Raw genomic sequence first — 22921 nt, 5'->3', positions numbered from 1 at the left:
GGCGCCCGCCCTGTGGAACGCCCTCCCATCCGGGGTCAGAGAGATAAACAACTACCTGTCATTTAGAAAATACCTGAAGGCAACCCTGTTTAGGGAAGTTTTTAATTTGTGACTTTGTATTGTATTTTAATATTTGTTGGAAGCCGCCCAGAGTGGCCAGGGAGACCCAGCCAGATGGGCGGGGTATAAATAAAAAAATATTATTATTATTATTAATTATTATTATTATTATTATTATTACTGTTTGTAAATAACTATGGTTCCCTTACAAAAAATGCTCAGAGAACTCTCACAATACTATCATTCCACACACAAACACACACACACACACACACACACAGTTTTCATGGGGCTGTTGTGGGGGGTGGAACTTTGACACTTAAATTTCTTTCCTTTGAAGAACAATGAGTTTCAAGATTCAGAAGGAAAGAGGCATCGAATTGGAAAAGGCTTACCGCAATCAAGAGTGCAATTATGCCAATACAAATTGTTACCACTCGAAGGAGTCGGGACATTTTTTCATCTGCCCCTGCAGACGTGCAGATTATGTCTAAATAATAGTGCACCTGAAAATAGAAAAAGAATAATCAATAGTCTAATCTGAAATGAAGGAGCAACTGGTGGTGACTCAAGATTTTGAGGAACCAAAGAATCCTGTTTAGGGTTTCCATAGGCATCTGACTGGCCAATGTGAGGAGCAAAATGCTGGACTCCCTTGACAGTAATACAAGTGGAAAGGATCTAGGGGTCCCAGTAGACCACAGGTTTAATATGAGCCAACAGTATGATATAGCAGCAGAAAAAGTTAATGCTATTCTATGTTGCATCAACGGAGGTATAGTGTCCCGATCGAGGGAAGTAATTGTTGGCATCTGTCCAAAGCTTTATGATGAAATAGTATTTTAATACATGTTAAAATGTTTGTAAGAAAATATATAATTTAATTTAATTTAACCCCCACCCCACCCCACCCCGCTTGTCCACTATTTTTTGGAAGCAGACCTGGCAACCCTATCTGGGGTCCAAGGGGTCTGTGCCTACCACGCAAAAGTCACTCCCCATTTAATGTGGGGAATGGTCATTACTCCCAGACAATGCCATATTTCCCCTAGAGTCTGACTATAACTTGTGCATGGAGGGAGAACTTGTGGTTCTCCAGGTGCTACTGAACAGCAGCTCTTAGCAGTGACTGATAGGAATTGAAGTCCCAACAAAACCCACAGAGTAGCTCCCTGAGTAGAAATAATTTGGCTGTGTCTAGAGACAAGCAGTGATAATTGGTGCTGCAGCCATTAAACGTTATGAGCCCTCTTTTACATGGCTCCACCTCCAAACATATTTTTAAAGGGGGGGGGGGGCAATGCCTTGCTTACCGCACTGATGCCATCAAGCTGTGCACCACCCGTCAAGGCAACTATGGTGATGATCTGCGTTCTCAGGTGTGTGGCTGATAGCAGTTTAAGAGCAGTCATGTTCTTTTCTGCTCTCTCAAAGAGGTCCTCCTGACGGAGTTCGTCCATTTCATTTTCCACATCTTCCTTGCCTCTCAGCACCTGCAGTTCTGCATGGGAACAGAGGGAGAAAGTATTCGGATTCGGGAGAATAAGGGTCTCAGATGAATGGGGATATGATTAAGAATATTGTTCGAATCCCCGTAACAGGATGAGCTACCATTGCTCGGTCCCACCGCCTGCCAACCTAGCAGTTCGAATGCATGTCAAAATGCAAGTAAATAAATAGGAACCGCCCTGGCAGGAAGGTAAACGGCGTTTCCGTGTGCTGCTCTGGTTTCGCCAGAAGTGGCTTAGTCATGCTGGCCACATGACCCGGAAAAACTGTCTGCGGACAAACACCGGCTTCCTCAGCCAGTAAAGCGATATGAATGCCACAATCCCAGAGTGTTTCGCGACTGGACTTAACTGTCAGGGGTCCTTTACCACTTCCACTGGGGTACTGTGTATGAGCTCCTCAGAAAATATCAAATGAAACAGGCTAGGATCTTTTGCAAGTTTTCAGGCTAATTGTTCAGTATATACAAAGGCTGCTCATCATGCAGGCACCATTTCCTTGTCCAGATTTCTTAGCGGTCGGGGTGGGAAGGCAGTGACATTGCTGATTGAAACGGTATTTTACTCAGTTCCTACTTAAAATGTTTTTATTGGTGTTTCAGATACATTTCATGAATTAGTTGTCTCATTGCAGCTTTAATGTATATTTTCCAACCATCAACCATCTGCTGAATGGCAGGACTATGAAAACTAAAACAAAACAACAGCCTCTAATAGTAGAGGTAACATATCGCCATCATTACCATGAGCCATTGGAAGCCCAGGAACCATAAACATGTGTGTAACAATCTACACTAATATTTCATATGCATGCACATTGTAATGAAACGGATGTGGTTGGTTCTATTTTTTTTTTTAAATTAAATATGAACTTTATTTAGATTTAACAATTTCACAACAAATTTAAAAACCTTTCATAGGTACAAATACAAAGGAATAACAACAGCCACAAAAGATAGAAAACAAACAAACAAACAAACAAAAACAACAAAAATAGAAACCACAAAAAGTTGAAAAGGAGAAAAGAAAAAAAAAGTAAAGAAAAAAGAGAAGGAAAAAAAGGGTAAGACTAAGTGTATAGTCACGTAAGTAGCTTCTACCAATGCAAGAGAGACACAAGCAGAGGAAACAAAAAACAATAGTTAATTCTAATTACACATTATTCAACTTTTTTCCTTTCCTATATTCCTCCCTGCATTGCTACAATTCTACACAAATAATCTAGCCCAGTAGCCATAAACATGTGTGTAACAATCTACACTAATATTTCATATGCATGCACATTGTAATGAAACGGATGTGGTTGGTTCTATATTAATAACACTGGAATATAAGCGGTTATTTCAAAATGCTAGAATGTGGAGATTTCAGTATTCTGGCCAATGGTGGGTGATGTCTCTTCAGCCAGATGCATTCTCATGGCCATGTACGATGCTCACACCCAGAAATCTCAATACAGTTCAGAGTATCGTACCTTCCCTTGCACTCTCCGCATCCTTCCTCTGAATGAGCAGATACCTCGGACTTTCAGGAAAGAAGGGTAGTAGTATGATCTGAATAATCGGCATGATCCCAGAAATGCCCATCACAATAAAGTAACCTGTGCAAGAAGGCAGAGTGACGACAATGTGGAGAAACTGTGGCCATGCATCTGATCTCATATATGCCAAAGGATTATTATTTTCTTAATTACCTCCTCGCATCTTAAAGAGTTCTTCAGCAACAATTATCTGACCTGCAAGGATCCCCAAAGCAAAAAATAGCTGGGACATCATGATGATGGCTCCCCTCACGCTTACAGGGGCGATCTCTCCAAGATACAGAGGAACAACACCGGAGATTAGTCCTGGTTAATTGATAAATAAACAGATAAAGCACATTGAGCATGTGACATGTGCAAAAATGTATGAACAATCCTGAGGCTCCAGTAGGTTGTGCAAGTCATATCTCATGTCTCCAAGGTGTTCTTTTGAAGAATTCTGCAAAATGTCACCGACCACTGAGTGGAACTTTATGGAGGCAAGACATCTCATACCATAGATATGGTAACACCACCCAGTTGTAGCTCTGAACCAAACTCGCCCCCACAAGTGCATATGGAAAGGTGTTCTCCGTAGCTGCTTCTCAACTTGGGAATGTTCTTTTGTTGGAACCTACCCAGAGTCCATATATCTCTGAGAAATGGACCTATAGAGTTTCAATGCCACCTCTACCTGTTACCCCATCCTTGGTGACCTATTTGAGCCAGAACTCTTTTTCCCAAAGTCAATTAGGGAGATGTGTATGAAAACGAGACACACTAATGCTGCTTTACTTGGTTTTTGGCAGCCCATCCTCCCTCTGTTGTGGAAACAAACTATTGCTCAATGTCTCTGCTCAGCTCCAACTAACAAGATGAATTCTACACCAAACTACTAAACCTGGGACATTTGCCTCACCTGTGCATATTCCAGTGTAGAAACGTACAGCAATTGTGAATTCATAGGTATGTACTGTATCACCAACAGCCAATAGGACAGGTGGGACAAGACTCAAAAAGGTAGTTATCTTCATAGCTCCTCTCCTGAAAAGACAGTGAAAGGGGGCAGTTAGGTGGGACAATGTCAGTATATGATTCTATCAAAGCAGCAAAGGGGTTAGAGGAGCTATAGAAATACAGGAATCTCCTAATCCCTTTATAAACAAGGATGTGGGTGGCACTGTGGTCTAAACTACTTAGCCTAGGGCTTGCTGATCAGAAGGTTGGCGGTTCAAATCCCCACGATGTGGTGAGCTCCCATTGCTCGGTCCCAGCTCCTGCCAACCTAGCAGTTTGAAAGCACGTCAAAGTGCAAGCAGATAAATAGGTACCGCTCCGGCGGGAAGGTAAACAGCATTTCCATGTGCTGCTCTGGTTTCACCAGAAGCAGCTTAGTCATGCTGGCCACATGATCCAGAAAAACTGTCTGAGGACAAACACCAGCTCCCTTGGCCAGTAAAGCGAGATGAGCGCCACAACCCCAGAGTCATTCGCGACTGGACTTAACTGTCAGGGGTCCTTTACCTTTTTTAATCTCATTATAGATAATTTGTTCTGGATTTGCTAGTAATGGAAGCAAACCAGGACCCATGGAAGGCCCTGAAACTTCTACTCCCAAGCACTGTAAAATTACTCACACACTTTCTATATCTTAATAAATTTCAGGAGGCATTGCCACCAGAGCTAGAAAGCTGTTGCCATGCTAGATAAGATCTCTTAATCGAGGGATGCTGATGACAGAAGATGGGATCTTCTGGATGTAAACATGTGTTCTACCACTAACTTCTGGATTCTTCCTGAGCTGTATATTAGAAAATCTCTTGGCGTATGTTAGACGACGCCTTAAGAACAAAAAACCTGCATTGGTGGAATTATCTTGAAATTGGTAGGCATCTTCTGACTGTCAGTATTTTCACTGCCACGATCGCAGAGGCTCACATTATCATATTGACTTTGTTTGATATCACTGTGTGTGTAAGCAGAAGTCTAGCCGAAAAACTTCCTCTCTTTTCTCTCTCTCTAGCTAGAAGGGTAGAGAGGATGTGTGAGAAGCAGCTCTCACAAAATGCTGTGTTTCTTTTGCTGTAAATAATAAATTACTTGATGCAACAATTCCTACACAATTTTGCTTTCGCCGACTCTGCTAATGCTTTATAGCATGCACATGTCTCCAGGGTGTGTGCCGATGCTTGACTCTGTCAAGAGGCACCTCCCATTACTGACTACCTTAAAACAAAGCTTTATGAGCTGACAATGAGCACTCACACTTTATATGTGGGTGCCCTATGTGTGATCGCGCTCTGGGCAGTAGATAGGGGCTGGCTTGCTTCTCAGTGTTATTATTCGGAGGTTCACGCCCAGCCTCAGTAATCAAGTTTCTTGCTGGGAGGTGGGGCCAGCCCCATTTATAAATAGGGTGTGGAGCCAACCACAGCCTGGCAGTTTGCTCGGGATAGTCACCCTCCCTACCCTCCCTTTGTTCAATGTTTTCTTGTTTGCAGGTTAACTTTTTCTTCCGGTTTAGCGGGCGCTGCTATGGTCTTTGGCTGTTGTTCCTTGTCATGCAAAGCGTTTTCAGGTATGATTCCATGGACCTAAATGGATCTCACTGCGTCTCTCCCTGCCACACACCCCTTCTTGATGTGTCTTTGTCCTTTCCTAAAATCCCATCCAGCTAAAGTGATGATATGGCATATTTGATTAGCTGTTACTGGGGGCATGCAGGTCAGCAGCAGCACCTATATGTTCCCCTTCCCCACCACCCTAGGGCATGTCATTCACCAGTCACAAATTTATCTCGATACCTGCCAAATCTATTGGCCAGATAGCCAATAGGAAGGGTCCCAAAAATGGCTCCAAGTGGAAATAAAGCAACGGTGATAGCAACAATGTACTTCTGAGAACCTGGATCTTCCATCTCTTCAAAGGTTGTTATGTTGAACAAGTCATGCAGGAACTAAGGGAGAAGCACAATAAATGCTGGAGATTAGGACTGCTCGTGTGGCATGAGATCATGTGGCAGAAGAACGCGAGAGCCTGGGACCAGCTGAATGATGGCCAAGGATCTGCAGGCAATTCTGGGGTGCCCAGAGAAAGTGTGTCCATGTCTCTCCCACTCACATTGAGAGCTAGCAGGCATAGGGGCCAACTCCTAGGGGCTGAGGTCCCTTTCCCTCCTCCCATAGACTATTTGAGGGGGCCAGCACCCCCTGCCCATGTTAATAGGCATTGCCGTTCAAACAGTGTGTGTGCACTGCGTCTTGTGATCAATTATGTGGGGCGGGACTTACCTGGTACCTCTGGATGCGAACGGGATCTGTTCCGGAGCCTCATTCGCATCATGAGCAGTCCGCATCCCGAGCACTGCACCTGCGCATGTGCGTGACGCAATTCGGCGCATCTGCACATGCACGTGATGTCATTTGATGCGTCTGCGCATGTGCGAACCGCTGATCCTGGAAGTAACCCATTCTGGTACTTCCGGGTTCGGCAGGTTCGCAACCCGTGTCGAACACAACCTGCAGCGTTCGTAACACGAGGTAAGACTGTATATTGTATTCAAGTTGACACCCCTGCTAGGAGATATCACAAAAGTTGTGTCCAGACTTTCAACAGTGAAAATAGGCAAATATGTGCCTTTTTAAATATCTAGACTCAAAGAGCAAGGAGCACTCTCCTTTTTGGCTTCTATACTCCACATTTATTTACTCATCAGTAGCTTGTCGTATACTGGCTTCTAAAGCAGGAGGCGTTAGGAAATTAACTATAACTATCCCTCGTTTCTTTTTGCAAAACCTAAGAAGGAAGTTTGTATGAGTGTCTCTCTCTCCCTCCCTTCTCTCTCTCTCTCTCTCTCTCTCTCTGTGTGTGTGTGTGTGTGTGTGAGAGAGAGAGAGAGAGAGAGAGAGAGAGAGAGAGAGAGAGAGAGAGAGAGAGATATTTGCAATAGTGTCCCCCATAGTTTGGGATGTGGCTACACCAGTGCCAGCCTATGTTCCCCGTCAATTTATCCCAGAAGGAATGTGATGCTCAACAGAGAAAAGGTCTCCCAGGCATACAATAACCCCTCCTTTAAGAAGCCATGTGCAACACAGGGCTATCTTACCACAAAAGGGGTGTAGAGTAAATACATATTGTATCCATATTGTACAGTAATGCAGCAGGCAGCCATTGAAATCCAAATAAACCTCATTGGGACGTCCTGCAGGAAGAAGCAGCAGCAGATACCGTGATGAGAATGTACAGGCAGAATACTTATATTAAGTAACCATTGATTAACTACAGTTATCATTAAAAATATTCTGGACTGAATGATAGAGTGGAGCATTAAGACATTATTTTATGCCTTAATGGAATACGCTGAGATGGATAAACTGACAGGACTGTGTGAAACAAAAATTCAGTAAAGATGAGAATGTATTTAAACAATACAGTGGTGCCTCGCAAGACGAAATTAATTCGTTCCGCAAGACTCTTCGTCTTGCGGAAATTTCGTCTTGCGAGGCACCTTTTCCCATAGGAACGCATTAAAATTTAATTAATGCGTTCCTATGGGAAAAAAAGTCCGGGGGCCCCTCCCGACCGGCACCGGAGCCAAGCCAAGCCGCGTTTTAAGACTGCAGTGAGCGAACAGCAGCGCTGCTGTTCGCTCGCTTCAGTCTTAAAACGCAGCTCCGCGGCTCCGGGAGGGAGGGAGGGGGCCGTGGGATGATGCCCGACATCGGGCATGATGCCACGGCCCCCTCCCGACCGGCACCGGAGCTCCGCGGTGCTGTGTTTTAAGACTGCAGCAATCGCTGCAGTCTTAAAACGCAGCTCCGCGGCTCCGGGAGGGAGGGAGAGGGCCGTGGGATGATGCCCGACATCGGGCACGATCCCACGGCCCCCTCCCGACCGGCACCGGAGCTCCGCGGTGCTGTGTTTTAAGACTGCAGCGATCGCTGCAGTCTTAAAACGCAGCTCCGCGGCTCCGGGAGGGAGGGAGGGGGCCGTGGCATCATGCCCGACATCGGGCACGATCCCACGGCCCCCTCCCGACCGGCACCGGAGCTCCGCGCCGCCGAGTTTTAAGACTGCAACGATCGTTGCAGTCTTAAAACGCAGCGGCGGGGCTCCGGGAAGGAGGGAGAGGGCCGTGGGATGATGCCCGACATTGGGCACAATCCCACGGCCCCCTCCCGACCGGCACCGGAGCTCCGCGCCGCCGAGTTTTAAGACTGCAACGATCGTTGCAGTCTTAAAACGCAGCGGCGGGGCTCCGGGAAGGAGGGAGAGGGCCGTGGGATGATGCCCGACATTGGGCACGATCCCACGGCCCCCTCCCGACCGGCACCGGAGCTCCGCGCCGCCGAGTTTTAAGACTGCAACGATCGTTGCAGTCTTAAAACGCAGCGGCGGGGCTCCGGGAAGGAGGGAGAGGGCCGTGGGATGATGCCCGACATTGGGCACGATCCCACGGCCCCCTCCCGACCGGCAGCGGAGCTTACCTTTTCGCTGCGGTCGGGAGGGATGTTGTCCGCCTCTGCCATTTTGGATCGACTGCGCATGCACAGTCGATCCAAAATGGCGGACGCGGACATCACCCCTCCCGACCAGAGCGAAAAGGTAAGCCAGCTTACAGTGGTACCTCGCCAGACGAATTCGTCTTGCGAAAAACAGGCATAGACGAATTCGTCTTGCGAGTCAACTAAAAACTCGCAAAACCCTTTCGTTTTGCGAGTTTTTCGTCTAGCGAGGCATTCGTCTTGCGGGGTACCACTGTATCTGAAAGACCACTTCAGAGAACTGGAAATTTTGACTGGTTTAGATTAACTCTTGTAATGGAAAACATCAAAAAGTAGCAAAGAATATGTTACCAACCATCTAGATCTATTATGATATGCATTCAACCAAGAACTCTGAAAGACCCAAGTAAGAAGGGAAGTCAGAGTTAATTAGAATACTAACGAGTCGAACTATCACGAATATATCTTTGGGTTTCCCCCCCTTTATTATGATTTAGAAACAAATGTATATCAACAAGAAAATGAAAAATTTACATTGTGATTTTATGTTAAAAAAAAGCATTGCTGTTGTTAAAAACCAATAAAGATGAATTGCAAAAAAGACATTTTATTTTATAGTGACAACATCTGCGCACCTGGGCTAGTCCAGCCGAACATGATCAACATTACCACACCATCTCCTACTAGCCATGATGGTTATAATGTCCTGTTTTATTTTATTTAATTAATAAATTTGTGTTTATTATATTTATAGACCACCTTTATCTCTGTAGGATTTCAAAGTGGTGCTGTGTGGTTCTCCCCCTCCTCATTACATCCTCACGACAACCCTGTGAGGTAGGTTGACCTAAGAGATGGTGGCTGGCCCTAGGTCAAGGCTGAGTGGGGATTTGAACCCTCCTCTCCTAGGGTGCTAGCCCAACACTCTAACCATTGCACCACAATGGCTCTACACTGTCGGAGTCAGTAAATGCTTCAGAATACCAGTTTCTGGAAACCATAGGTGGGGAGAGTGTTGTGCTCCCGTCTTGCTTTGGGGCTTCTCATCGGAATCTGGTTGGTTCAGTGTGGATGGGATGCTGGCCTAGGTAGGCCACTGGCCTGATCCAGCAGGTTCTTATTATCAGCATTCCAACCATTAACTTGGGCCTTTGAACGGCTTACCACCACCATAATACAACCAAGTTAAAAGCAAAGAAATATACCAGTGGTAAGGTGCCTACCTAATACCAGTGGAAAACAGCACAAATGCAAGGTAAATGCACCCAAAACTCAAAGCAAACCCAACAACATAGAGTCAACTTAACTGCACCCTTAAACTGGTATAGAGAAATGTAGTGGAAACAAACATTTTATGTGAGCTGCCCTTATTTTATGTGAACTGTCCTGAGAACTTCGGGTATAGGGCGGTATGGGGGAAAAAAAAGTTTGAATTAAAGTTCCTGGAAGAATACAGAGATATTCACTTGCTGCATAAAATGAGACTCTCTGTGGGAAGGACATTTCCCTCACAGGGCCCTTTTTAAACAAACAAACAAAGGCATTTTTTGTACACGGTACTCCACAGGAATGAGCCAGCTAATTCAGCACCAATTATGTTTCATTGAGGCATATGATGTGGGTTTCTCCTGTCCATCCTTGATATTTGCAGACGTTCACAAACTTTTAAATATAGCAAACTGAATCCAGGTTTGGTTACACTTCCAGTCTACCCATAGGATTACCCATGAGTAGGGCTATAACCCAACCGTGCATGTTCCTCTAGGGTGGAGAAACAGATGGAGCTCACATCTCCCTCCACCCCCCACACCCCAGAATGGCTCCCTGCATGCCTCGCCCTGCTGCTGCAGAGCTTTCCGTTCCATTCCCAGTGGTCAGGTGGAAGCAAAATTGGTGGCATCCTTGCTGAGTGTAGGTGAGAAGGGGATGAGATGGTTCAGCATCCACTGGATCCCATGCTGGCCCTACTGCTGTCGCTTGAAGGCATCTGGCCTGATCTATGCCCAAATGCCAGGTTATCTCCAGGGTGGGGTAACGTAGAGCAGGCTTTTTCCTTCCCCAAGCCTTCTGATCCAGCCAGCATGCATGCATGGAGGAACTATGCAACTCCATCTTGCCCTACTGCTGCTTTGGATTGCTCCGGAAGTCTGAATGCCACCCAAAATACTGTATGCTATATCGTACAATTGGTTTACATTCCCTGTGTGAACCCTGGGAAACAATTACATAACAACATGGGGTTTCAGTTTTTATAAACTCAGTGGATTCCACGGATTCTTCAAGCTCACCTCACTACTGGTTGCTGCAATGGGTGCACTGAGTTCACTGAGTTCACTGAGTTCACTGGGTTCCTTGGGTTCATCGGCTACACTGGGTTCATTGGGTACTTTGGGTGTTCTGGGTGCTTTGGGTGTTCTGGGTTCTTTGGGTGTTCTGGGTTCTTTGATTGCCACCTCCTTTTTCTTCATGGTTTCTTTTTGAGAGTCGGAAAAAAATGGCTGACCTGTCAGAGAATAAGAGAGTGCTGTTGACAGAACATAAGTAACTATTTCAACTTACATAAGAAGTACAGAAGAGGATCAGACCAGCATTGCAATTCCAGCTACAGCCTGTCAGATTATCTGCAGGAAGGTTACAATCAAGGCATGGAAGTGTGACTGGCTGTGTGTGTGTGTGTCTTGCAACATGTCCCTGCTATACAGCCTCTGGTGTTATTCCATTTATGCATTAGGGCTAGCAGTCACTGATAGACCTGGCCTTCTCCTTGAGCTTCAAAATCCCCGCCCCCCCCCTCTCTCAAAAGGTCGTCTAATCTAAGGGTCACCACCAAAGTACTTTCGAAGGGAAATTTAGGAAGAAGAAGAAGAAGAAGAAGAAGAAGAAGAAGAAGAGTTTGGATTTGATACCCCGCTTTTCACTACCCGAAGGAGTCTCAAAGCGGCTAACAATCTCCTTTTCCCTCCCTCCCCCACAACAAACACTCTGTGAGGTGAGTGGGGTTGAGAGACTTCAAAGAAGTGGGACTAGCCCAAGGTCACCCAGCAGCTGCATGTGGAGGAGTGGAGACACGAACCCGGTTCCCCAGATAACGAGTCTACCGCTCTTAACCACTACACCACACTGGCTCTAGGACAATAGAGAAGCCTACATTTTTGGACTTATGCCAATGAGGGTGGCTATGGGGGTCTCGTGCACTAATTAGACACTACCCCAGTGGCCATCGCCACATCTTTTTGCGTGTGTGTGTGTTCACATAAACAAAAACATCAGATTTAAGGGGGGGGAGCATAAAATAAAACATTTAAAACAACTATATATACAATCCACAATCCTCTACGCCCTTCGTTCCTTTATAATATCTTCATTCACGTGTGTCAATAAAATCTTTATCTCTGATTCCAATTTTTGTACATTGTCTATAATATTAAAAGTGTTGTTTTTTAAAAAATATATATATATACCGCTAATGTATTCATTTGTGTGCATTGCTTTTGTAAATACTCAATAAACATTTCTCATTCTTTTTTATATTTGTTATCTTGATTTCTAAGTTTCCCAGTTAATTTAGCCATTTCAGCATACTCCATTAACTTAGTTTGCCAATCTTCCTTGGTGGGGACTTCTTCTTCTTTCCAATGTTGGGCTAGCAATATCTAGGTGGCTGTGGTCCCATACATAAACAAATTCTTATATTTTTTAGGTAGATCCATTCCTGTAATACCTACTAAAAAGATTTCTGTTTTTTTAAAAAACAAAACAAAAAAACAAGGTTATTCTTAACATCCCCCCCCCAATTCACTATATATCCTTTCCCAGTATTTTTAATAACCTTACTGTCAGGAGTCCAGGTTCCCAGGTTGATAACACAGTAAGCGTAGATAATTAAAAAGGAGGATTTATTGCAAAAACAAACAGATAGCTCCTGATGGCTCTGACAAAACCTCCGGCAGCATTACTCAAGATGACCCTTCTGGAGACCCCTCCTGTGTCTACAGAATATATTGAACCCCCGCCCCGTGGGTCTCTTGTTTTGCTTCCTGTCTAGCAGTCCTCCCCTTCACCAACTCTTTGGACTTATTGGATGAGCTCCAGCCTCTTCCTTTTCTGAAATACTTCTCCGTGTTTGTTTGCACCTGTTTGAGCTTCCTGAGCTTTGACTGTGTTCCTGCTCACTCTCAGTTGTTTGCTAGGCAACCAGCATTCCAATGTCCAGAGGAATAACCCCTGTCTGCTGTGGTCTTTGCTCAACCTGCATCAGATCTAAGCTTCTCTGCTCTGCAGCAGACTGTAAAGTTCTGCTAGGAGCTGGCTCATTTCTGACACTTACATTGCCACCACATATGATAAAACGTATCTTCAATATCTTTACATTTCCAACACTTTTTTCCTCTTCTTTTATACATTTTTACCAATCTGTCCCATTTTAAATACCATCTATAGATCAGCCGAGACCATATAACACTGGTCCTGAGAGATCTGCATTGCCTCCCAGTACGTTTCTGAGCACAATTCAAAGTGTTGTGCTGACCTTTAAATTCCTAAACAGCTTCTGTCCTGTATACCTGAAGGAGTGTTTCCACCCCCATCGTTAAGCCCAGACACTGAGGTCCAGTGCTGAGGGCCTTCTGATGGTTCCCTCTTTGCAATAGTTTGGATTTGATATCCCACTTTATCACTACCCTAAGGAGTCTCAAAGCAGCTAACATTCTCCTTTCCCTTCCTCCCCCACAACAAACACTCTGTGAGGTGAGTGGGGCTGAGAGACTTCAAAGAAGGGTGACTAGCCCAAGGTCACCCAGCAGCTGCATGTGGAGGAGCGGAGACGCGAACCCGATTCCCCAGATTACGAGTCTACTGCTCTTAACCACTACACCACACTGGCGCAAGAAGTGAGGTTACAGGGAACCAGGCAGAGGGCCTTCTTGGTAGTGGGAGCGCCCCCTGTGGAATGCCCTCCCACCAGAAGTCAAAGAAAAAAACAACTATCAGACTTTTAGAAGTCATCTGAAGGCAGCCATGTTTAGGGAAGTTTTTATGTTTAATGCTGTCTTGTGCTTTTAATATTCAGTTGGGAGCCACCCAGAGTGGCTGGGGAAACCCAGCCAGATGGGCGGGGTATAAATAATAAATTTATTTATTTATTTATTCATTTATTTATTCATATAATTCTCTTTAAGTAAGGTCCAGGCCGTAAATTTTAAATCTTTCTTCCATAGTCTTTCCCAATGTGTCATCTGAATATTATGTCCCACATCTTTTGCCCACTCTATCATAAAACTCTTCATCCTTAGTTTCCCATTCCAACAACAAGTTACACATTTCTGCTAGTAATTTAGTACCATTTTCTTTTATTTCTCTCTGGAAATTTGAAATTTCATAAGTAAATCCTTTCTTATCATTTTATCATCACATCTTTTGTTAGTTTAAATATTGTGGGAACGAATTGCATTGGTCCTTGAACACTGATTATTTGAACATTTCAACAAAGCCCGAAGCTGTACAGTGTTCATGTTAATTAAACAATCTATGGAAACTGGTCCCAGAGTCCATAGATTGTTTAATTAACCAAAGGCCTGAATAGCTGCTGAAGAATCAGGTCAGATAAATTGTCTTCTACCTCAGTTCAGGTGGCAGCGAAACCTGTGGCAGTCCTCCAAACCTACTTAGAAATAGCTTCTAAAGGGGACACTATTGTTTCTTATTTCCCCACTCATCACCTGGAGAATCCTTGTGGTATTGCATAAGACCTATACTGACTGCTCCTCATGTCTGGGCAGGGCAATGGTGGTGAACCAGGCCACTACTGTTTAGTTGTTTAGGTTGTGTACTCACCTGGACCAGTGTCCACATCCACAGTTGGATCTCCAGTGCCGTATCCACCAGTATCACATCAGAAACAGGTGCATCTAGGGTATCCTTATTGGTCAAGGCCTCAATTGCAGCTGAATGAACTGAAACATCAAGTCAAGATTCATCTTGTACTTGGTGCTTAGCACTCTTAATCCCAGACCTCTTAGCTTGAGGTTTTTCCACTAGCGCTCTTTTTTCGTTATGGAGGCTATGCAAAGACTCCAATCATTCCTTGGTCCTTCTTCATCTGAACATGAAGGTGATGGGGTCTCCCACCCTCCTTCCTTCCCTCCCCTACCCTGTGCATGTCAGATGCTTTTCATGTTTCCCCCATGACTTCTGGGACTACACTAGCCTTTCCACAATTGTCCCACCAGCACATACCATTTTTTTTTTATTTTTTGTGCAAGAGCATGGCAGCCATTTTTTGCAGTGCCCCAAAACATGGGTTTCTGGGTGCCATGTTGTGATGCAAGAGTACGGCCCTGAAAAAATCATGTCTTTGGGGCTCCATGATCTCAAACTAGCCACATGACTCATGTAGGAGCATGGCTGGGAAAATGCACATCCAAGTTTTGGGACCCAACGTGTTGGAGGGTATGCGATCCTAGAAATCTTATATATCCTTAAAAAAAACAAAACACCCCAAATTAACAAATGGCAAGTCCAAAATACCAAGCAGAAATGCAAGGGAGGGAAACTTAGAAACAATGTCCGATCCATGGCAGACACACTCCTCTGCCTGCTGCAAACACACACACACACAACCAAACACCAATAAATGCTCCAGAATGCAAAATGTTTAGACAGTGGGCAGGGTAGGTTTAAATAGCTTCCACCCAAAGCCTCTTCTCAAGATATAATGAAGTTACATTGTAAGGATGCTCTCCGCAGCTCCGGGCTGGTGGCCCAGGAAAGTATAAAGACAAAGAAACATTTCTTATTGTCCTTTTTTATTTCAATCTTTACAGAGGGAGGCTATAGAATCTCTTGGATAATGGCATTGTCCTAAATGAATCTCCACCCCCCCCATTCTCTCCCACTTCCTCATTCCTCATTCTCATCATCTCCTCTACGGGTGCTGCTAGGTGCCCTCTGTCTTGGAGCTCTTTGCTCTCCTACTTTTAAGGCTCACCAGGTTTTGGGAGATGGAGGGTCTGGAATGCTTTCCAATGACACTGTGTCAGCTGGGTGTTGCTCTGGCTCTCCCATGATTTCCCAGCTTTCCCCCTCACCTGCCTCTGAGCTGTGACCTCCCTCAAACCCCTGTTGTAAATCAATACTTTCTTCCTCTTCCACCTCCCTGGAAGTGTCAGGATGAGGAGGTGGTCACCCCAACCTCTGCACAGGAGTTTTGATAGAAATATTTGAGGGTGAGCAGGAAAAAAGCACTCAAACTTACAGTCTTTTTCTATTACTGGAGAGTTCAAGGATAATTGAGCCACACCTAAATTCTTTTGAAATAAGGCAAATGGAACTCTTAGCAGTGTTGCGGGAGCCAACCGGGGGAGGATGTTGGAAGGTTCTAGAAGAAACTGTTGACAGTTGAGAACCAAGATGATGCATAATCACTGTGTACAAAGGAGTCTGGTTTAGAATCGTACTCTCACATTCATTTAATGTGGATTAATTACTGAGAGAAAGCAAGAATAGCATAGTGGCAAAATTTCTGATCATTTGTATTAGTCTATAAATAGTGTTTAGTGCCATTGTTACTGGCCATCATGTTGTGTTATTTTGTTCAGCTTGTCTATATTGCAACACAGGGGTCTGTTTACGGATCAAAATATTTTGCTGCCAGAGGTGAAACAACAATTGCTTCTAACTGATCTTCAAAGCTCTGAAGAGGGACGGAAATTTTGAAATCAGGCTGATTTGCTTCAGAATGCTTAGGAAGAGAGCAGTTTCACTTTAGAAGCAGTCTGAATACCCCCAAAACAGGCTGCTTTAGCTCCAGATTGAGACTTCATTCAAGGTGGATGTACACCCCTAGTATATATGGGCAGCCTAAGTTAAGCCAAGATTGGGGAGCCTTATTGGACCCCAACTCCCATTATACATGACCATTGACCTTGCTGGCTCGGGATAATGGACCTTGAGTCTAATAACATCTAGAAGCAGGTAGGTAGCCATATTGGTCTGCCGTAGTCAAAACAAAATAAAATGTTTTTAAAAAATTCCTTCCAGTAGCACCTTAGAGACCAACTAAGTTTGTTCTTGGTATGCGCTTTCGTGTGCATGCACACTTCTTCAGATACACTGAAACCTTTATATATAGTGAGAGAGTGAGGAGGGGTATTACTCAAAAGGGTGGTGGGAATGGGTGATTGTCTGACAGGTGAGGTAAACCTGTTGACGACTGCATTTGGTCTTACAGTAAAGAGCAAGGGGAGAGATGGCTAAAAATAGCTTTATCATGTATAGTGAGATAAGAATCCAATGTCTTTGTTCAGACCAGGTCTCTCCATGGTTTTAAGTTTGGTAATAAGTTGCAATTCAGCAACTTCTCTTTCCAGTCTATTTCTGAAATTAAACAACAGATCAACAGAGCTAGGCTGATACCAAGAGAGAACGTACTGCATGACAGACCCAAAAAAGAAAATAACAGAACACCACTCGTAATCACATACAGCTCCCAAGTTAAAACAGTACAACACATTATCAGAGATCTACAACCTCTCCTAGACAATGACAGCTCTCTTTCTCAAGCTCTGGGAGGACGACATTTCATTGCCTACAGTCAGCCACCCAATCTTAAACAACTCCTCACCCACAATAACACAACAACCAGACTTAACATGGACACTGGTACCAGAGCCTGCAATAAACCTAGATGCCAACTTTGCTGCCACATACACGCGGACAACACCATTACTGGTCCCAACAACATCAAACATACCATCTCAGGACTATTTAATTGCTCATCTTCTAACATTGTGTATGCCATCAAATGCCAACAGTGCCCTTCAGCTCTCTATATTGGACAAACAGGCCAAACCCTACACCAAAGGATAAATGGACATAAATCTGATATCAGGAATCACAAGACAGAGAAACCAGTAGGAGACCACGTCAATCTCCCAGGACATTCTATACAAGATCTCAAAGTAGCTGTCTTATTACAAAGGAATTTCAGAAACAGACTGGAAAGAGAAGTGGCTGAATTGCAACTTATTACCAAACTTAAAACCATGCAGAGACCTGGTCTGAATAGAGACATTGGATTCTTATCTCATTATACATGATAAAGCTATTTTTAGCCACCTCACCCCTTGCTCTTTCCTGTAAGACCAATTGCAGTCGTTAACAGTCGTCAACAGGTTTTCCACACCTATCAGCCAATCACCCATTCCCACCACCCTTCTGAATAATACCCCTCCCCACCCTCTCACTATATATAAGGGTCTTGTGACTTCTGTTTCAGTGTATCTGAAGAAGTGTACATGCACACGAAAGCTCATACCAAGAACAAACTTAGTTGGTCTCTAAGGTGCTACTGGAAAGATTTTTTAAAAAAAAATTGTTTTGTTTCAACATCTAGAGGATCACTTTTTTCCTCATCTCTGATTTAAGGCTTCCTCAGTATGAGATAAGCATCTCCCCCTCTTTCCTCACAGGTTTCCAATTAGACTTGCAAAGCCTCTTTCACATTCCGAAGCTGCAATTGCAGGCACTGAGCTGCAGCCTGTCCCAGAGCTGTATCTGCTTCAGCCCAGCCAAAATATTGTTCACACAATGTTCACAAACAGCTACGAAGACCTGGAAGGCTGGGAGCTAGTGAGATTTAAACCTGCTGCTTTGTTGAAATCTACCCATATTCACAGAATAGCCTGAATATTGGGGGGGGGGATAAAAATAAAAAATAAAGGCTGTGCCTTCAAACCAGGAAGTAAACTGCTATTATACGTATGTCAACTGGGCTAAGACAAGTGAAGGATAGCAAGAAGGGCTCTCTTGAATCATTATTGTTATTATTTTTTAAAAAAAGAATTTAATAAACAAACTGCAGGGGTTGCTTCCCAAGTTTCTACTTTTCTGTCAGTTTCATAAGTTTTGTCTTCCTAAGCTTCTGGATTGCTATGATTCTTCTAATATCCACAAAGGTCCTATTCTTGGTTTCCGGGAAATTCTTGAACAGATAAAAAAACAGGCCTCCACAGAAAGGCAAGAACATAAGGAAGCTGTAGGTCCCGATTTTTGCCTGGAGAATGAAAAGGACAGACTTGAGCACAATACAGAATTGTATTCATCCATATTTCGCACACATGTAATTCTGGGATCCCTCCCCCCTCCCAGAGCTCAAAGTGCTTCTAGACCCATTGTTCCAAATGTGGGGCACAATGCTCCACAGGGTGGCAATTTTATTTTTAAGGGGGTCCTGAATGGGGTAACTGTTCCCCTGGTACACAGGCTGAGACCCTACCTGCCCGCAGACTGTCTCACCAGAGTGGTGCATGCTCTAGTTATCTCCCGCTTGGACTACTGTAATGCACTCTACGTGGGGCTACCTTTGAAGGTAACCCAGAAACTTCAACTAATCCAGAATGTGGCAGCTAGACTGGTGACTGGGAGTGGCTGCCGAGACCACATAACACTGGTCCTGAGAGATCTGCATTGGCTCCCAGTACGTTTCCGAGCACAATTCAAAGTGTTGGTGCCAGTGCTGTCAAGTATCCCATTTTCCCTGGGATTCTCCCTTATTTCAAGCAGTTTCCCACTGCTCTCCCTTATTTTTTATTTCCCTTAAATTTCCCGTTTTTAATGGAAGCAGCTCCTCCCCTGCTGGGCAGGGACTGGGTGGGAAGATCTCGCCTACTTGGAGAGAAAAGCCTCAGCCCTCAAAGCAAGTGGGAGCCGTTTCCCGTGATTACAGGGGGGTGTCTTCCTCCCCCTGCATCAGCCCCTATACATTGCCACCGAGCCCCTCAGCCGGCCAATAGGGTTAGCTGGCGGGCGGAGCCTGTCTGCCTTTGAGCAGCTGCTGCTTCCTGTCCTGTTTTGATGGGATCAGACAAGAAGATGATGGGGCTCCATTGCGTGGAGCACATGGCTGCCCTCCTCTTTGCTGGTTGCCCTCCTATTTGCTCCGAGCCTGAGCCCGAGCCCGCTTGGAGTTTACATTGCTGCTCCGCCCACTTTTGCTTCTGGCTCCGCCCACCACTGACATGTGACTGTCCCCAGGATAGGTGAGACTGCTGATCCCTTATTTTCAAAATCAAAACTTGACAGCTATGGTTGGTGCTGACCTTTAAAGCCCTAAACGGCTTCAGTCCAGCATACCTAAAGGAGCATCTACACCCCCATCGTTCTGCCCAGACATTGAGGTCCAGTGCCGAGGGCCTTCTGGCAGTTCCCTCACTGTGAGAAGTTAAGTTACAGGGGACCAGGCAGAGGGCCTTCTTGGTAGTGGCGCCCGTCCTGTTGAACACCCTCCCACCAGATGTCAAAGGAAAAAACCACTACCAGACTTTTAGGAGACATCTGAAGGCAGCCCTGTTTAGGGAAGCTTTTAATATCTGAAGGATTACTGTAGCTTAATATTTTGTTGGAAGCCACCCATTAATAATAATAATAATAATAACAATAATAATAATAATTAGTTTAGGGTACATGAGCACAAGGTTTGATTATATAAGAAGTGTGTATCCTTCAACTCATTCAACCACTGGAAGTAGAGGATTGAGATGTGTGGAGTAGGCTGAAAGTTTTCTTAGGCAGAGTAGTAAACTCAGAGGCTTCACACATTCTACCAATCACAGCAGCTGGCATAGTGTGGGGGGCACGGGGGCATGGGGCCGGGCAGAAATTTCTGAGGGAGAGCGACCAGGCGCTGCCAAAATAGGTTCCCTCATCGAGGCTGGAGCTGCAGGAAGGCAAGCCACACTCAGGCTGGGGTTTCCTGTTGGGACAGAAACGGCGCCTCCATCTCCTCACAGCTGGTGAAGGGATACCCCCACATGCCCCACCCCTGGGCTAACCAAAGAAGATGGGGGAAGGACAGGAGGGCAAGGTAACACAGTGCTGCTCCTGGCTTTGCATTTCTCTGCCTTAGCTCTGCTCCCAAGTTGGGACTAATTTGCAAGGAGAGACTCCCTTGACTAGATACTGGCCAGCCAATAGACTGACCAATGCCCAGTTCAGGGAGTCACAACAGTTGCCCCGTCCTGGGCACCAGCAACCCACGCTATGTCACTGACAGAAGCTGAAGTTACATAATCCCTATTCCCTTCCATATCTCTAGCGGGCTTGAGCACATACAGTCTACAGTAGCTCTGACCCCTTGGCTAAAGCAGTTCCTATTTAAGGCCAAACCTCTGGGCAGCACACAAGGATGAACACATGAAACTGCTTTGTACAGAGTCAGACAACTTGTCCAATCAGCTCAGTACTTCCTACACTGCCTGGCAGCAGGTCCTTAGACAGAGGTGTTTTCCAGGAGATGCCAGAGACTGAGTAAGGGATTTTCTGTATACAAAGCTATGACTCCTTCCATGGAAACAAGAGCAACTTGTTCAAGGCTAAGCAGTGGTTGTCATTGCCAACTGGGCATTTGAATACCATATTGTTTTATCCTTAAAAGGAAATATGCACATCTTCAAGATGCCTTAACATTGACATTGAACAAAGCACAGGACAAGAATGCTGACAAATCCATCCATCTGAGGTTATGGCTTCATATGTTGGGTTTTACCAAAGGGCTGGCTGGGTGGATAATGGTGAGGTACAGAGATGGATGTAGCTCACTGACACAAATTTTGCACCTTGTATCAAGCTGACTATCAACATCACTCACCACAATTTGAAGGAACACCATCATCATAAGAAGGTGTGTGAACCACTGCACAAATCCCGAAATCACAAAGGCTGAGGCCCGTGACGACTGAAGGAACATTGCCACCACAATTACATTTGGAATTGGACCTTGGTGAAAAGAAAGGTTTCATGACATGGAACACAGTTTCACCATAGAACTCAAATATTCCTCTATCCAATTCATATCTTGCATATTATGATCAGTACATAATGTGAGCAATTACCTGGCCCAATGGCGTGTGCTATGACAAATACTTGGATTAAAAGTATGTTGACATACGCTATCTCTTCGATGGAGGTCTGTTAGAGAAAGTAGGTTACATTTCAGTTATGTACATGTGATATTGACAGGTGCCCCTTGTCTACAGCAGGGTAATGTGGTACCCTCCAGATCTTGCTAGACTACAGTTCACATCATCCCTCACCACTTTCCATGTCAGTTGGGACTGATGAGAGTTGGACTCTAACATCAATGGGACGTCAACCACATTGGCTACTCCTCATAGTTGCTTAGAATTGCTGGCCAATTTAATACAGCAGGTGAGGGAGAACAACAAGATTTCTGTCTCTCTGAGTTCTCTTGCAACATCCATACGACTTTCACAGATGGGAGACTATGTCCATTCTCAGCCATTCCCTTCAAGCTTTTGCACAAAATTCAAATGAATTGTATAAACTGAAGTAACTTTTCGCTCTGGTCTCCTTCTACAGATCTACCCATCAGCATATACAGCCAACTTTTACATTAAGTTTGTTGCTATTACATAGCACGGATCATAGGGGGAGCGGGAATGGGGCTAAATGATAGCCCGTTTGGTGATTCTCAACTCTAAATTACATACCTCCATTTCCAGGCCAATAGTTAACAGAACACAGGTGATGCTGCACATCGCAAAGCCAATCAGAAGCATATGCCTGTGTCCCTTCGAATCAACGAGATACATCTAGAGAATATAAAGAGGAGGAAAGGAGATCCAGCAAAATACAATGCAACTTAAGTTAGCTTACATTCTTTCCTGTAAAACTGGTAGAAAGCATTATTAAAACTACTATTAGGAAGCTTATGGATGAACATATCATTGTGGCTTCTCGAAAGGCAAGTCCTGACTAACTAACCTTTTAAGAGTTCTTTGATAGTGTCAGTGTAAGCAAGCTAATGCAGTATAACCAAAGTATGCATTTGGGAGATATTTTTCAACATAACTTCACACCCTGTGAGAACAGGATGCTGGACTAGATGGCCATTTGGCTCATCTAGAGTTTCCAGCAAGACTCTTTCAATGTTCCTATGAAGGGTGAGGGAGACCATTATGAGAGCTGATGAGGTTTGTAGCAAGTAGTCAAAACAAAATAAAATAAAAAAAATTCCTTCCAGTAGCACCTTAGAGACCAACTAAGTTTTTTTCTTGGTATGAGCTTTCGAAGTGTGCATGCACATGAAAGCTCATACCAAGAACAAACTTAGTTGGTCTCTAAGGTGCTACTGGAAGGAATTTTTTATTTTATTTTGTTTTGACTATGGCAGACCAACACGGCTACCTACCTGTAACTGTAGTAAGTAGTGTTAGACTTGATTCTTTGGAGTATAAAATGAGAATGAGTGTTCACACTTTACACTGTGGGTGCCCTTTTCAGGATTGTGCACATCGCTTCGGACCCCAGGGAAC

The 22921-nt window shown here is 44.6% G+C and overlaps 1 protein-coding gene across 1 annotated transcript; it reads right to left on the bottom strand.

Annotated features, from left to right (window-relative positions):
* Positions 1-490: 490 nt before the first annotated feature.
* LOC117050453 (solute carrier family 2, facilitated glucose transporter member 5-like) lies at positions 491-11059 on the bottom strand. Its single transcript, XM_033156118.1, has 7 exons — positions 10880-11059; positions 5892-6043; positions 4007-4131; positions 3262-3414; positions 3043-3168; positions 1374-1561; positions 491-529 (listed from the first exon to the last, which is right to left on the bottom strand). Exons 1-7 carry the CDS (start codon positions 11057-11059, stop codon positions 491-493), a joined length of 963 nt encoding a protein of 320 aa, XP_033012009.1.
* Positions 11060-22921: the final 11862 nt, after the last annotated feature.

This window comes from Lacerta agilis, chromosome 7 (assembly GCF_009819535.1).
Source record: "Lacerta agilis isolate rLacAgi1 chromosome 7, rLacAgi1.pri, whole genome shotgun sequence".
Classification (NCBI taxonomy): Eukaryota; Metazoa; Chordata; class Lepidosauria; order Squamata; family Lacertidae; genus Lacerta; species Lacerta agilis.
The sequence above is the reverse complement of the archived record's forward strand: the minus strand, read 5'-3'. Positions and strand labels throughout refer to the sequence as shown.